This window comes from Bufo gargarizans, chromosome 8 (genome assembly GCF_014858855.1).
Source record: "Bufo gargarizans isolate SCDJY-AF-19 chromosome 8, ASM1485885v1, whole genome shotgun sequence".
Classification (NCBI taxonomy): Eukaryota; Metazoa; Chordata; class Amphibia; order Anura; family Bufonidae; genus Bufo; species Bufo gargarizans.
Window position 1 is genome coordinate 93,497,076 of NC_058087.1, and position 14,341 is coordinate 93,511,416.

Here is a 14,341-nt window from a genome sequence, read left to right on the forward strand (position 1 = left end):
CCCCCAATATCCAGCACTCAGCTCTGCCATCCAGCACTCAGCTCTGCCATCCCGCACTCAGCTCTGCCATCCCGCACTCAGCTCTGCTATGTGGTGACCTCCATATTCTGCGCCTCACCTCCGGTATAGAAATCCGGCAGAACACCGGACTGAGGATAGGCCAGCAATAAAGAGAACTTGGACAGAGCGCCGTCCCCGCACTTCTCTCCTACCCAAACAGAAATGGCCGCTTGAAGGAACCACGCCCACGGCGCGCTCGGACTGTGCGCTCAGTCTGTACTAATGCGCATGCGTTCCCGCTGGGCTCGAAATTTGAATTTTTTTCTGGGAGAGCGGAAGTAACGGTGGCAGTGATAGTACATAGAGGTAAGCTGGGGTGCCTGCTCGCCCCTGCATGTCAGCGTGCGGTACTCTGAGGCTATGTAGCATCCGGATCTTACAGACGTAGCCTCCCCCCCCCCCCCCCATGTCCCGAGTACAGACCCCCTGACCCTGTCTTACCAGTCCCAAGGAAATCCGAGGTGAGGGCGCTGCGGTACCGCGAGGAGGAGGAGGAGGAGGAGGAGGAGGAGGAGTATACGTCAGGTGCTGACATCCATCCAGGAGCAGAGGCTAGTCGGATCCTGTGGATGATGGGTGTAGTAGGTGATGTTGGCTGGTTGGTTGTGGGAGGTCAGTAGTATGGTGGACGATGGGTGTAGTAGGTTAGTAGTGTGGTGGATGATAGGTGAATTAGATGTTGGGTATTGTGGACAATGGGAATAAAGGGTGATGTATAGGGTCGGTTGTGAGAGGTTAGTTGTATAGTGGATGCTGAGTGTAGTAGTTGATACGCATGTGGATAGAATTTCTTCCTTTGCTCTTCACTTCTTGTCGCATAATTTTTGAACTTGTGCGGATTTTGAGGAATTTTTTTGCTACAGATTTTCCAGTTGGATTCTGGGGTGGATCCAGCTTTCAGCCGCCATCTATTGGACGGTGGGTCCAGCCATCAGCCACCCACCACACCAGACTGGAGAACAGTTGGTCATTGAACACATTTGCCCCGAAAAAAAAACCCATAAAATAAATAAAATCCCCACGGCCGGCCCAGAATAAGCACTTGCTTGCCCTTGATGTGTGCCACAGCTGAGTCGCCCCAAAAAACAAATTAGCTCTTCTTGATGGGATGGGGTGGGGGGGGGTGGTTATCCTTTCTGGCTATAAGAGGGGCCCGACCCCCAACAAATGAACGCTACTACAAAGCACTATCGGAATTGGAAGTGGGAATTCTTTCAATGGATGACACCTTTTTTTTTCTTTTGTAGAATAAATGCAACTCCTGCAGAATGGATTTAACGTCCAGTCCATCGGTGTCCACCTTGCAATCTGTGAAGGAGCGACTGCGAGAAAAGCTCCAGAAGTCTTTGAAGGCTGTAAAACTGCAAATGTCTCTTGCTGCGAAAATCAAGACTAAAACTTTAAGTAAGTATAAAAGGGAAAGTATAAAGTAACAATACAAGCTTATGGCGGAGTCCAGAGAAGTAGCCTTTGTAGGATTAGTGTCTGTCACTTGTATTAATGGGGCAGCAGTTGACCATGCACCCCATCTGCTTATCCCCTGAGAAGTGGGGACAGTCCCAGACCTGGAGAAGTGATGCAGCAACGGTAGAAGCTGGTCAGGGAGCCTCCCCACAAGAGTGACACTGGTGGAGACAGGGTCTTCTCATAGAGACTGAGATGGTGTCTGAGCAGCAGATGGAGGTGTCAGGGAGCCTCCCTACATGAGTGACGCTGGAGACAGGGTCTTCTCATAGAGACCGAGATGGTGTCTGAGCAGCAGATGGAGGTGTCAGGGAGCCTCCCTACATGAGTGACGCTGGTGCAGACAGGGTCTTCTCATAGAGACCGAGATGGTGTCAGAGAGCCTCCCCACAAGAGTGATGCTGGAGACAGGGTCTTCTCATAGAGACTGAGATAGTGTCTGAGCAGTAGATAGAGGTGTCAGGGAGCCTCCCCACAAGAGTGACACTGGTGCAGACAGGGTCTTCTCATAAAGACCGAGATGGTGTCAGGGAGCCTCCCCACAAGAGTGACACTGGTGCAGACAGGGTCTTCTCATAAAGACCGAGGTGGTGTCTGAGCAGCAGATGGAGGTGTCAGGGAGCCTCCCCACAAGAGTGACGCTGGAGACAGGGTCTTCTCATAGAGACTGAGATGGTGTCTGAGCAGCAGATGGAGGTGTCAGGGAGCCTCCCCACATGAGTGACGCTGGTGGAGACGGGGTCTTCTCATAGAGACTGAGATGGTGTCTGAGCAGCGGATGGAGGTGTCAGGGAGCCTCCCCACATGAGTGACGCTGGAGACAGGGTCTTCTCATAGAGACTGAGATGGTGTCTGAGCAGCGGATGGAGGTGTCAGGGAGCCTCCCCACATGAGTGACGCTGGAGACAGGGTCTTCTCATAGAGACTGAGATGGTGTCTGAGCAGCAGATGGAGGTGTCAGGAAGCCTCCCCACATGCGTGACGCTGGAGACAGGGTCTTCTCATAGAGACTGAGATGGTGTCTGAGCAGATTTTCTCGATTCACTTGAATGGGGAAAGTAAAATCTGCACGTAAATCTACACCAATTGATACGGATTGTCCTTGTGGATTTCCCTGCAAACCCCTGTGGATTTCAGTGCACATAAATCCTGTACGTGTGCATTTACCCTTGTAATCCAGGAGGTTTTCCCAATTTTCCTTAGCTTATTGTCTTGTGACAAATGCATTTATTGTCACCCTCCATCACAATGGTTAAACTGGGTGCCAAAATTACCCATTTTGTAAGAATTTTAGAAGACCCACATTTGTGACCATAATCGAATTTATACCTGGGAAATCTCTGGAATCTGTTCCTAAACAGGAGTCTTCCGCCATCTGTAGTCACCAGACGTTTCCAGAGGCTGCGCATGTAGAACACCCGATCCTCTGGCAATCGTCTGTGTCACAAGACTCAGATGGGAAAATTCAAGATGGCGGATTATTTATCAACAGATTATTGGACTACAGACTGGGGCTGATGTGTCATCTCATGTAAATAGTAGGGGACTGATGTAAATACATATCTGCTTCAGCAAAGTACTTATCGATGTATTACCCCCGAGATTAGCCATATTCTGATGCCCCGTGGCTCATTGTCCCAATCGCCCCTCAGCAGCAAATGGGGGGCAGAATTACGACTGTTGGTAAATAGGGAGGTACTTCTAATCCAAGAAAAACCCAGTCTCCATTACAGTCGTGTTTCATCCTCCTAGATAACTCGTCTGTTCTGAAGCTTTCCCTAAAGCACAATAATAAAGCTTTAGCTTCTGCCTTAACTGCTGAGCGAGAGAAGTCAAGAAGGCTGGGAAATGAGAACATGTTCCTGCAGAAGGAGGTGAAGATGCTGCACTTCCAGAATGCTTTGCTAAGACAGAACCTAAGTAGTGTGGTAAGTCCAGCCCTGATGTTTGAAATACATTATAGTGAGAGTGGAATACATGCCGGGATGGCTTTATCATCACCATGCTGGCTGTGAGAGGGCTGGGGGGCCTTGGCTGTGAGAGGGCTTGGGGCCTTGGCTGTGAGAGGGCTGGGGGGGGCTTGGCTGTGAGAGGGCTGGGGGGCCTTGGCTGTGAGAGGGCTGGGGGGGGCTTGGCTGTGAGAGGGCTGGGGGGCCTTGGCTGTGAGAGGGCTGGGGGGGGCTTGGCTGTGAGAGGGCTGGGGGGCCTTGGCTGTGAGAGGGCTGGGGGGCCTTGGCTGTGAGAGGGCTGGGGGGCCTTGGCTGTGAGAGGGCTGGGGGGCCTTGGCTGTGAGAGGGCTGGGGGGCCTTGGCTGTGAGAGGGCTGGGGGGCCTTGGCTGTGAGAGGGCTGGGGGGCCTTGGCTGTGAGAGGGCTGGGGGGCCTTGGCTGTGAGAGGGCTGGGGGGCCTTGGCTGTGAGAGGGCTGGGGGGCCTTGGCTGTGAGAGGGCTGGGGGCCTCCTTTGCAATGACAACCCAACAAATGAAAATGCATCTGGACTTATCCTGGACTGAAATATTGATATGTCCTCCGTATCGGCTAGGCGAGGGTTCATCTCCTGACACCCTGCAGATCTGCTGATAAAAGTTGTGGTCAGCTCCATGTAGTGGTCAGCTCGGTCCCATACAAGTGAATGGCACATGGTATTTAGTTGTTTGAAGCTATTGGACATATCCTCCAGTAGTGAGGGACTGGACTTTTGGTAATGTGGGATTCTGGGCTTAACCCTCCCTATAGGATCCCTCAATGAACAGTGAGCACACTGCGCATGCGTGACTTGATCTCCATTTGCTGCTCGGGGACTATAGCACGTCATAGCCGCGTGCCTGGTCATATGCCTCATAGACACATGGTCCATCTAGTCTGACATGCTGATTCCAGTCATTACTGTCTCTTTCCCAACCTCTGCTGGTAGTTTGTTCCAAGCCTGAACTCTCAGTGTAAAATGTTTAACTGCTTTCTTTGTCTTTGCAGAACAAAATGCTTAAAGATATTAATGTGTTCATGAATATTAACCTTCCTGCGGCTATTGAACTCAGCGGCACAATGGAGGTATTTCTCCACTTTTCTGTTTCCTTGTCATTTATTTTTTCTGTTTTTCAGTTTCGGCAAGTGTTACCTCCTACTGGTAACTAGATGCAGGAGCGGAAGGGCAGCCCGTAAGGCCATGTTCACAGTCCTGAGGGGTTTACCACAGATTTACATGTGGATTAGTGCAGTCAAGATTTAAAGGGGTATTGTTGTGTGGACCCTGATGTCATATTGCCACTGTCTGCATTCACCTCTGTGGGACTCTGGAACACAGCCAAGTGCGCTCATGTAGCCATTTCGGAGCTCCCACAAAAATGAATTGAGAGAGCTGCACATTTACGGCAACCTACCCATTATTCTCAGCAGTGCAAAATGTGGCTCCATTCTCAATTGGTTGGTGGGACCCGCACCTATAGGATTATGGCATGTATTTGAATGGTGGTGTCACACCCATCTTTTTGTAATTTGAGCAAGAGCCAGAAGTTGATCCAGCAAGAATCGGGGTATAGGTTCTTTCTTTATATTTCTCATTCCCTTCCAACCCACTGCAGGCTTTGAGTCAAATAACTGACACCACCCTATTGGAGCTAATCTGTGGTTATTTTTTGTTTTGTTTTTTGCCCCAAATCCCAATTGAATAATGACCGTGCTGTGTCATCCACATCTGAGTCCAGAACAGTTTTCAGGCCGGTCATCGGGAAGAAGCGTACCTAGGAAGGCTCTTCCCCGATAATTGGCCTGTATAATTATGCCACCAATCGGCTGACTTGTATCTTTTATCAGAATAATGACCATCTCCCTGTGTAATCAGAAGTCATTAGGTCATATGGCACCACTGCCATAGCAATCACTCTATAGTGAGCCCTAATGGCTGTGCTTCTTGTCAGCCCCAAACATCGGGCAGTCTAAGGGTACACGAGTGCAGATTTCAAAACCCAAATTTAGCCAGTTTCTTGTGTGGATTTCTGTGCACAAGTTACACAGGCAGTTTTTAATGCTGTTTTGCCTCAGATCTCACACTTTTATTAAATTCTAAATCTGCATGGCAGAAAAAAAGCAAAGTGTATATGAGATTTGTCGTCTAATCTTATTAGTTTTGCTGTTACTGCCGCAGTTTTTCTGCACTAGAATCAGCACAATAAAACTGCTAGCAATCCACATAGTGTGCGGTTACCCCATCCGCACAGAAAAAATGCTAGCAATCCGCACAGTGTGCGCGGTAACCCCATCCGCACAGTGTGCGCGGTAACCCCATCCGCACAGTGTGCGCGGTAACCCCATCCGCACAGTGTGCGCGGTAACCCCATCCGCACAGTGTGCGCTTACTGATGGGGCTTTTAAAAAGGAATGCAAAATAAGAATGGGGGTGGGGGTCAGTAGTTGATATAGATGGGAATGTGAACAGACTGTCATTATTTGCCCTCTAGTCCTCAGATTGTCTATCACTAAATGGGACAAGGAGCGAACGTTTCAGCCAGCAGAGTGCGTTGTCTTTGGACGGGGATCAAGGCTTTAGGTAATGACCCATATTGTGCTTTTTTATATTGCCTTCATCCACACATTGCATCAACAAGGCAATTATATTCAAGATATGATTTGGCCTCCATCCACATTCGTTCCCATTAGCTTTGGCAATTGTTCTAACAATGAACTGGATGCTGTATTTGTTAGATGTGACTACAGACTGGCAGGATATTGTATGCTGTTTAGTTAGAAAACGACTGAATATTCGGATCCCTGTCCCCTGCGTTATTTTCTGATCGCTCCCAAAGCCGACCGGAGCACCTCAGTTTCATAGTTCTACTGCAATTGTAATGTGGCGGTGTTTGCTAGAAGAACCCAAACGCTATCATTCACTTCTCTTCCATGTCGGCTTCAGACATTTTCCCTTTCCGTGTAGACTCCTAGTGAAGTGGAGATGTTTACGTGTGCCTTATGAGATGCAATGGGCATATTCTGTTTCTGTAGGAACCCCTTCATTCATGATCACTGAATAGTGAGGTGTGGCAAGGTTGTAGAAGAGTGATTGATGTATTACCCTAAATGTTTCTGGTTTTGGAATTGTTAGACTGACAGGAGTGGCGTTAAGGGTTCCTTCTAATTGTGTGGAACAACAGAAATGCAACAGTCTGCAGAACATCCATATGAGTGAAGAAAGTCACCTTATTGTCCCACCTGCCCAGAGCCCTGCTGCTGTCCGAGAAAGCTGTGAGAAGCTGGATGAACTAGAAATGCATACCTCCAATTTATCTTCCAAAGGTAATAATTAGCTGAACGAGAACTGCAGCTTTACTTGTATGACCTGAAACGTGTCGTCCTGTGAATACTACACAAAGCCAGATACACCACGATTTCCTTATCAATTATATAGTATAAAAAAAAAAAGTTATAATGTTTCATCAATGGCCCGCTCTATATTATATGCATATAATTTTATTTTTAAAATAATTCACATAAAAATAATCTAAAAAAAATTCTAAAACGTACAGTACGTATACAATATGTCACGTAATAGCGTATAGTTTAGCAATTGTAATCACAGTTCCTGTTGCGGAGCTCATGCCATACCTTGGAACCCTTGTTAATATATAGCGGTCTTATGGAGTAAAATTGTCACTCTTTGTTATATTCCTCTCATGTGTCTTTTATATTCATGCAGTATAACTTTGTTGCCACTTTATTTTACTTTTCCCATACACGGCATACACACTCGGGCCAGATAAATATTTCTCTTGCTTACCCGTCTCCTGGTGTGTTTATTCGATGCTGGGAATAGTGAATAGTACGTACGTGGCTTTCCCCTCTATGGCTGTTCCCCTTTAGAAGCGCTGGATCTCGCTATTTGTTTGCGCGCTGGTGCCGGTGTTCTGCCGAAAGTCTATAGCGGAAGTGACGTGGTGCGCTGCGCAAGCACACAAGCGTACTTCAGCGAAGCATTCCTGCAGCCTCCACTGCAGTAGTTCGCACGTGCGCACACTTAAGGGTATACATTTCTTAAAGTGACAGTCATCTCCACTAAAATACAGCTCCAATAATCTACATTAATTTGTACGCTCGCAACTCATCTGGCTCGGCCTCCCTGCGCTCGGCATTTAGTAAAACTAACTCTATGCCGCCATTGATAGTAAAGAAGGAAATGGATGGTAAAGAAAGAGATGGATAGTCTTTCTTTACCATCCATTTCCTTCTTTACTATCAATGGTGGCATAGAGTTAGTTTTACTAAATGCCGAGCCCGATGCGAAGCGAGCCCGCGAGGGTACAAATTAATGTAGATGCTGTATTTTACTGGAGGTGACTGTCACTTTAAGACGATGATTCGGATGATTTGTGGAAGTGCGCTTGCGCAGCGCACCACGTCACTTCCGCTATAGAGATTTGGCAGAACACCAGCATTTTTCTTTCAGCGGATTAGGGATGTCTGAACGCCAACTTAATTCCGTGGCATATATTTGATTCTTTCATAGAGGATCTTTGTCAATAGTGGATCTTACCAAAGATCCTTTATAAAAGAAAAGCTCCTGGGATACTGATGGTGAAACCTTTTCCCTTCTAGACATGTTAGATGGTGCTCATATGAATGTTTGTTTTTAGTTTCAGAATGCAATGAGAACAGAAGCCCGGATTCTCCTTCCAGTGGGAAATTCAGAGACTCCATATTACCACTGGATGAAGTATTTTCCTATGGCAACAGAAATGTTCTCAGTGGTGGATTTGTTACAAAAAGGAAGAAAAGGTCTACAGTATCTCATTCTAGCATGGGGTCTAAAAAATCTGAAGGAAACCAGGCCAGGAGCTTAACAGGCGAGAGCCAGGAGATCTTACCTAGTACACATTGGGAGATTAGTACAGATATCGCCATTCTTCCTGACTCGGGACACACAGGACTAGGTGGCACAAAAAGGTCTGATATTGAGTCTGTCTTGCAGAAAGACAGTCTATCAAGAATGTCTCATGGCTCTTCACTGGCAAAAAAACTGGACACTAATCAAAACAGTGATGTGGACCAAGACAGCAAAGTTTTATGTAAAGAACAAGCTACACAAAGCACAAATAGGGCAGAGCTTGTACAAAATGAAGAAAGTGACCATCATACTGTTCATGGACAGGTGGGGCAAGAGGAAACTGTATATGAGGCAGATATGGATATGACTTCCAGCGAGTCTGCTTCAATAATTGCAGTGTTGCCTAAAAACAAGATGCAGGCTTCCAAAACCAAGTCTGGCATACCCGTGAAACAGACTGGCAAACTAAGAAAAGTTAAGAAGTCAGTCCGTGAAAAACCAAAGAGAATTGGATCTTCTGTTGACCAAGAGGCTGACGATTCATCCAACAGCAATGAAAATGAACATAAAGCAGATAAGTTCATTGATAATTTGACAAGTGATAGACATGATTATCGCAGGACCTATGTTTTACCAGAGCCTGTAGTAGAAGACAGACTTGATGTTTTGGAAAGCCATACACAATCAGACCTTGAAGTGTCAGCATCTACAGTGTCATGTATTGCAGGGGAAATATTTCCACATCACATCACAACAGTATCAAATGGTGAAAACGACGAACTGACATTTACTCTAGAAAAAGACCATTCCTTAGAAGAAGGGAAAATTGCCAATGTGGCACCTAAGAAAAGAAAATCAAAAAATATCTCCATGGTGGAAAGTTCTAGAAAACGTAAACGAAGAATGTATAAACTTTCAAAGGCTCAAGAACAATTGGCAGAAGAGAGTGGCAACTTAAGTGAGTCTACTGAACAAATGGAGAGCAGCAGGAAAATGAATAATATGCCTAGTATTCATGTTAAACATCAAGAGCCCAAATTACGAAGGGAGACCTATGTTATAAGTGCACCAGAACAAAATCCAGTGACACATGATGCAATAGCTAAAGTTCATGGAGTTAATTATAGGCGGGAAACATTTGTGATTACCGAACCAAATCCACTGGTCTCGGTTGCCATAAAAACAACAGTCTTGGAAGAAAGGGACAACAAATCCATAGAGCCACAAAATTCTGTAAAATCTCTTGTTCCTACAGATATCTCTTGCAATCTAGAAAATAGATTAGATTATGAAGTGGAGCATTGTCATTCCACCTCCAACCCTGGACCTGCATATGGCTACAAGAAGCGTGTCACCAGATATTTGGAGAAGAAAACTGCATCGGGCATCTTTTCTGAGTTGGACAAAAGGAAGACTCATATTTTACCTAGAAAGCAAGATGGCGTTAGAGATGAAAAGGGTACACTTGTCCGGGAGAGCTTTATGAACCGAAAATCAAATCAGAGTGACAAGACTAGCAAGATACCCGACGTCAAGGTAAATGCCCATGACTCTTTTATGCTTGATATGGTTAGTGAATCCATTCTTGAAAATACAATGGAGTTCTCCAGTTTTGCAGAATTCCCATCGGCCACTAACTCTGAAAACACTTTTACAATCGACGACATGTCTTTAAAAAGTATCCATGCTCCTGAGCTCCCCATGTCTGAGGATTGTAATAATGAGATTGCTCATTTTTCGGACAATATTAATGTTCTAGCTGAAAATGACAATGGCCATCAAAAAGACACACATGAAACTGAGATTGGGAATAGTCAACAGTGTAAGGTCGAAGACCAAAGTATGGAAATTCCTGAAACAGGTACTTACCAACATGTTTGTGTTGCATAAACTTTGTAAAATTTACAACTTTTGTATGGACCAACCTGGGTTTTTATTAATTTGTTGAAATTTTGTCTGATTTTAATGTTTTTTACAGGCTGAACTGGATGGGTGTCTTTTTTGGTCCCATGTTCTTATGTCATCATGCCTGACAGTACAGAGGGCACAGCAGTTGCAGAGAGCCAAGCCTCTAGGTGAAACTGCAATGCCCCCGTTAGTCCTAGAGGGTCATTTACATATAATAAAACATCATATTTCTCAGCAGTGCAGCACATATGGACATGGGACCAACACAGATGTCTTCAGCAGCCAAGTGCAGGTGCAACAGGTCAGCCAGGTTCATAGGTACAAATCTGCTGACAGATGCCCCTTAAAGTAGTCCTCTGACACGTCAGAAATACATCTGAAGTCTGATTTCAGATCAGCACTCATTTTGAATAAGAGCTGTACAGTGGACAGGCGCTAACCTGACAAGTACAATTTTACTGAGCAACATGGCAATTTACACATCCATGCCCTTGCAAGGGTCAGTACAGTCTTTAGAGATGTTTTAGACAATTTCTTGGTTGTACATATGGGAGAGTAGGCAATATTTTTTTTGTCTTCTGAGGTTCTCTGCAGATAAGCAATGGATCATCTCTATAATCTACATAATCTTCTCAAATTCTGCAAAGGGGTGCTGTCTCTGTTGCAGCTTTGTGCACTATACCTTTTTCTGTGCAACCATGGGGAGTTCCCTATATGACGAAGGCTAGAGCTACGTTGCACTACAATAAGGTAGCAACTACGCTGCAACATGTGTCGCACATGGGGAAAAAAGGAAGTTTACAAGCGGGGACCAGGTAAGTATAATGTCCCACTAGGGGAGAGGACATTAAAAAAGTATCCTGGCCAACCTCTTTGGCCCCAGCCCCTTTGTGCACCCTTGCTCATCCTGCTTCCTCTGCCAGTACCCTCCATAGTCTTGGTTTACAGGGCGAGGACAGATGACTATGCAGGAACCTAGCCCTGCCAATCGATGAGACGATGGCAGAGGAGGAAGGTAGAGCAAAGGTGCACAGAGTGACAGGTCGAATCTATGTGAACTTAACTGCTCCATTTTATGTGGATCAAAAGTACTTTTTCTCCAGAATGAAGTAACTGAACACAAAGTGAAAGTTATTATTACATTCAGCTAAGGCTAGTTTCACACTAGCGTTCGTCGGTCCGCTCGTGAGCTCCGTTTGAAGGAGCTCACGAGCGGACCCGAATGCCTCCGTCCAGCCCTGATGCAGTCTGAATGGAGCGGATCCGCTCAGACTGCATCAGTCTGGCGGCGTTCAGCCTCCGCTCCGCACGGACAGGCGGACAGCTGAACGCTGCTTGCAGCGTTCAGCTGTCCGCCTGGCCGTGCGGAGGCGAGCGGATCCGTTCAGACTTGCAATGTAAGTCAATGGGAACGGATCCGCTTGAAGATGACACCATATGGCTCAATCTTCAAGCGGATCCGTCCCCCATTGACTTTACATTGAAAGTCTGAACGGATCCGCTCAGGCATCTTGCGCACTTAGAAAATTTTCTAAGTTATTAATGCAGACGGATCCGTACTGAACGGAGCCTCCGTCTGCATTAATATGATCGGATCCGTTCAGAACGGATCCGATCAAGCGCTAGTGTGAAAGTAGCCTAAGCTTGCCCTACAAGGCACTGTGACTGGTTTAACAGTGAATTTCCTAGTAACAAATTCCCTTAAGTGTATCTGAGCTTTCAAAAAAAAAGTATGCATAATGGCTATGCTGCTTTGTACAATCATATGTCCTTTTGGGGCTTCCCTAATGTCTTTTTTTAGCCACATTAGTCCTAGTTTCAGCTGCACAGCTAGATGCATTTCTGTCACAAGCAGGGGGTGTCTCCCTTCTGTTGAATCTGCCAGCACTGTGCTGCAGTGATGTCCTTTCCCTTACTTCCAACTATGTTTGTTTTCAACCTTAGTGCTTAGAGAAAATATAAGGAGGGGAAAATCACACTTAGAGAAAAGCAGGACGCTCATGTGACCCTCAAAAGCAGTTATTTTTTTTTTTATTAGGCTCAGGATCTCGGCTAGCTCTGACACACCCCTTTTTCCTCTTTGCCCTCTTCTGTGTCTCTGTTACTAGGGAGGGATCTCGCCTGATAACAGGCAGTGGACTGCGATTTAGGTACAAGTGAGACCCCTAGTGGCCATCACTTAACATTTTTATTTATTTTTCAGGTGGATGGAGGCAGATTTTTTATTTTTAAACAAAATGATTGAGAAATTTGCTAGTTACATCATTCTCTATTGAATGAAATTAAATTTTGTGAAAGTACAGTGACTATTTTACGTGGATGATCCTTTTAAGTTTTCTATACAGCTGCTCTGTTCTAGAAATGTAGTGGTTCTAGATGCTGCAAGTAATATTGGAACATCCAGAACTGAAAGATATAAACTGTATGTCTGGATAGACTTTTTGGTCAGGATGTGTGGAAATCTACAAAGATGGTAATCAGTGTCTGTTTTCTACAGCTATTAAGCCATTTCAGGATCTGACAAACAAAAGTCTTGGCTCCACTAAACAGTCTCCAAAATCTTGCTCAGAAGAAGAGTCTCATGGTCACCATAGAAGAAGACGCAATCCTGTTAACTACAAGGAGCCTAGTTTGGGAAAGTAAGTTTAAAGAAGTTGGTGGAAATCTAACATGAGGGGAATGTTTGGAGTCTGAGTTATCGTAATAGGCATTTTGGAACATCTTTAAAAGTGACAATTTTGTGTAGAGATTTTACACCAGTTTTTGTTTTCCCTCTAGTTTTTTTCTAGCCACCGCCTTCTGGAATAAAATGCAGCTTTTTACAAAAACTTTTAAAAAGTTGCAGATGATAACTGGCATACACCTAATTAACATAGCTAACCATGCCCGCTCTCAAAAGTGGTGACAGTGGTGTAAAATCCCCAAAAGCCTCGGCCAATTTGCTCTATATTTTATTTTTTTGACAGAATTGTGGGGGAAAGGTGAAAACCTCCCCCTGTTGTCTGTTCATGTCATGTAAAATATATGTATCAGCTATACTCTGTCTAAATTCATGTATGTGCTTTCAGAAAACTGAGGCGCTGAGACGTTAGACGCTGCACTCCAGTCTGCGCCTAGTATAAAAAGAAAGGGCAAACAAGTGAAGTATGAAGATACATGAACTGGAGACCGCATCAGAAGAGTTCCTCATTGTATCTTAGTCTCAACTGCACTTCCCATTATATCGGTCAAGATAAATATTTAATCTTGCAAATGTTCCATGTCATCTAGTTTTAAAGGGGTTGTCCAATGCCAGTACATTGTATAAAACAAAGAACACGATATACTTCTGCTCCTCCTGTCCTTCTCATGCAGTGGTGACGTTGAGGTGTACAACACGGACTGCTGCAGCGGTATATGGCTCATGATGGGTGATAGGTGGTCACGTGCAATATACCTCAACTTCACCGCTGAAAAATTGTATACTAAGAATGGGAGCTTTAAAAAGGAAAAGTAATTTTCTTATACCATGTACTGGTATAATTCTGACAACCCCTTTCATTATATATTCTGTTTCTGATATGATTTATCGGCTTTAATATCAGTATATAAAGATTCTAACAACTGATATTCATTTTGTTGGTAAACTATACCGTCTAGTTGTAATACGTGATTCTCCACCAGCTTTTCCATTGTTTTGTAGGTAATATCATAAATGTTTGTATAAGGCCTCATGCACAAGACCGTTGTTTTGGATGCGGACCCATTCACTCTGTGTGCTGTCCGCATCTGTTGCTCCGTTCTGTGGTCCGCAAAAAAAATTAACCTGTCCCTATTCTTGCTTGTTTTGCGGACAAGAATAGGCAGTCATATTAATGGCTGTCCAGGCCGTTCCGCAAATTGCGGAATGCACACGGATGCCATCTGTGTTTTGCAGATCCGCAAAACGCACAACGGTCGTGTGCATGTAGCCTAATATGTATATATGTTATTTAACAGTTATATATTGTGGAGATAAGGGTCATTTCAAGAACCAATGATCAGGGGGCCAGGCACGGTTTAAGAAATCCCCTTTATAGAAGAGCAAGTGTTTTATATGTAACCTGTTGTGTATTCA

The 14,341-nt window shown here is 45.1% G+C and overlaps 1 protein-coding gene across 3 annotated transcripts; it reads left to right on the forward strand.

Moving 5' to 3' along the window:
• The first annotated feature begins 332 nt into the window (after nt 1-332).
• On the forward strand, nt 333-14,059 carry SGO2 (shugoshin 2). 3 transcript variants are annotated; one of them, XM_044303841.1, is made up of 9 exons: nt 333-366; nt 1,308-1,464; nt 3,277-3,452; nt 4,497-4,574; nt 5,981-6,069; nt 6,622-6,812; nt 8,147-10,198; nt 12,743-12,884; nt 13,314-14,059. In XM_044303841.1, the coding sequence occupies exons 2-9, from the start codon at nt 1,329-1,331 to the stop codon at nt 13,327-13,329; spliced, it is 2,880 nt and encodes a 959-aa protein (XP_044159776.1). In that variant the 5' UTR covers nt 333-366; nt 1,308-1,328; the 3' UTR covers nt 13,330-14,059. The 3 variants fall into 3 exon arrangements, with proteins under 3 accessions (XP_044159776.1, XP_044159775.1, XP_044159777.1); XM_044303840.1 differs by lacking the exon at nt 333-366 and adding an exon at nt 628-672; XM_044303842.1 differs by lacking the exons at nt 333-366; nt 3,277-3,452 and having other exon boundaries at nt 1,336-1,464.
• Nucleotides 14,060-14,341: the final 282 nt, after the last annotated feature.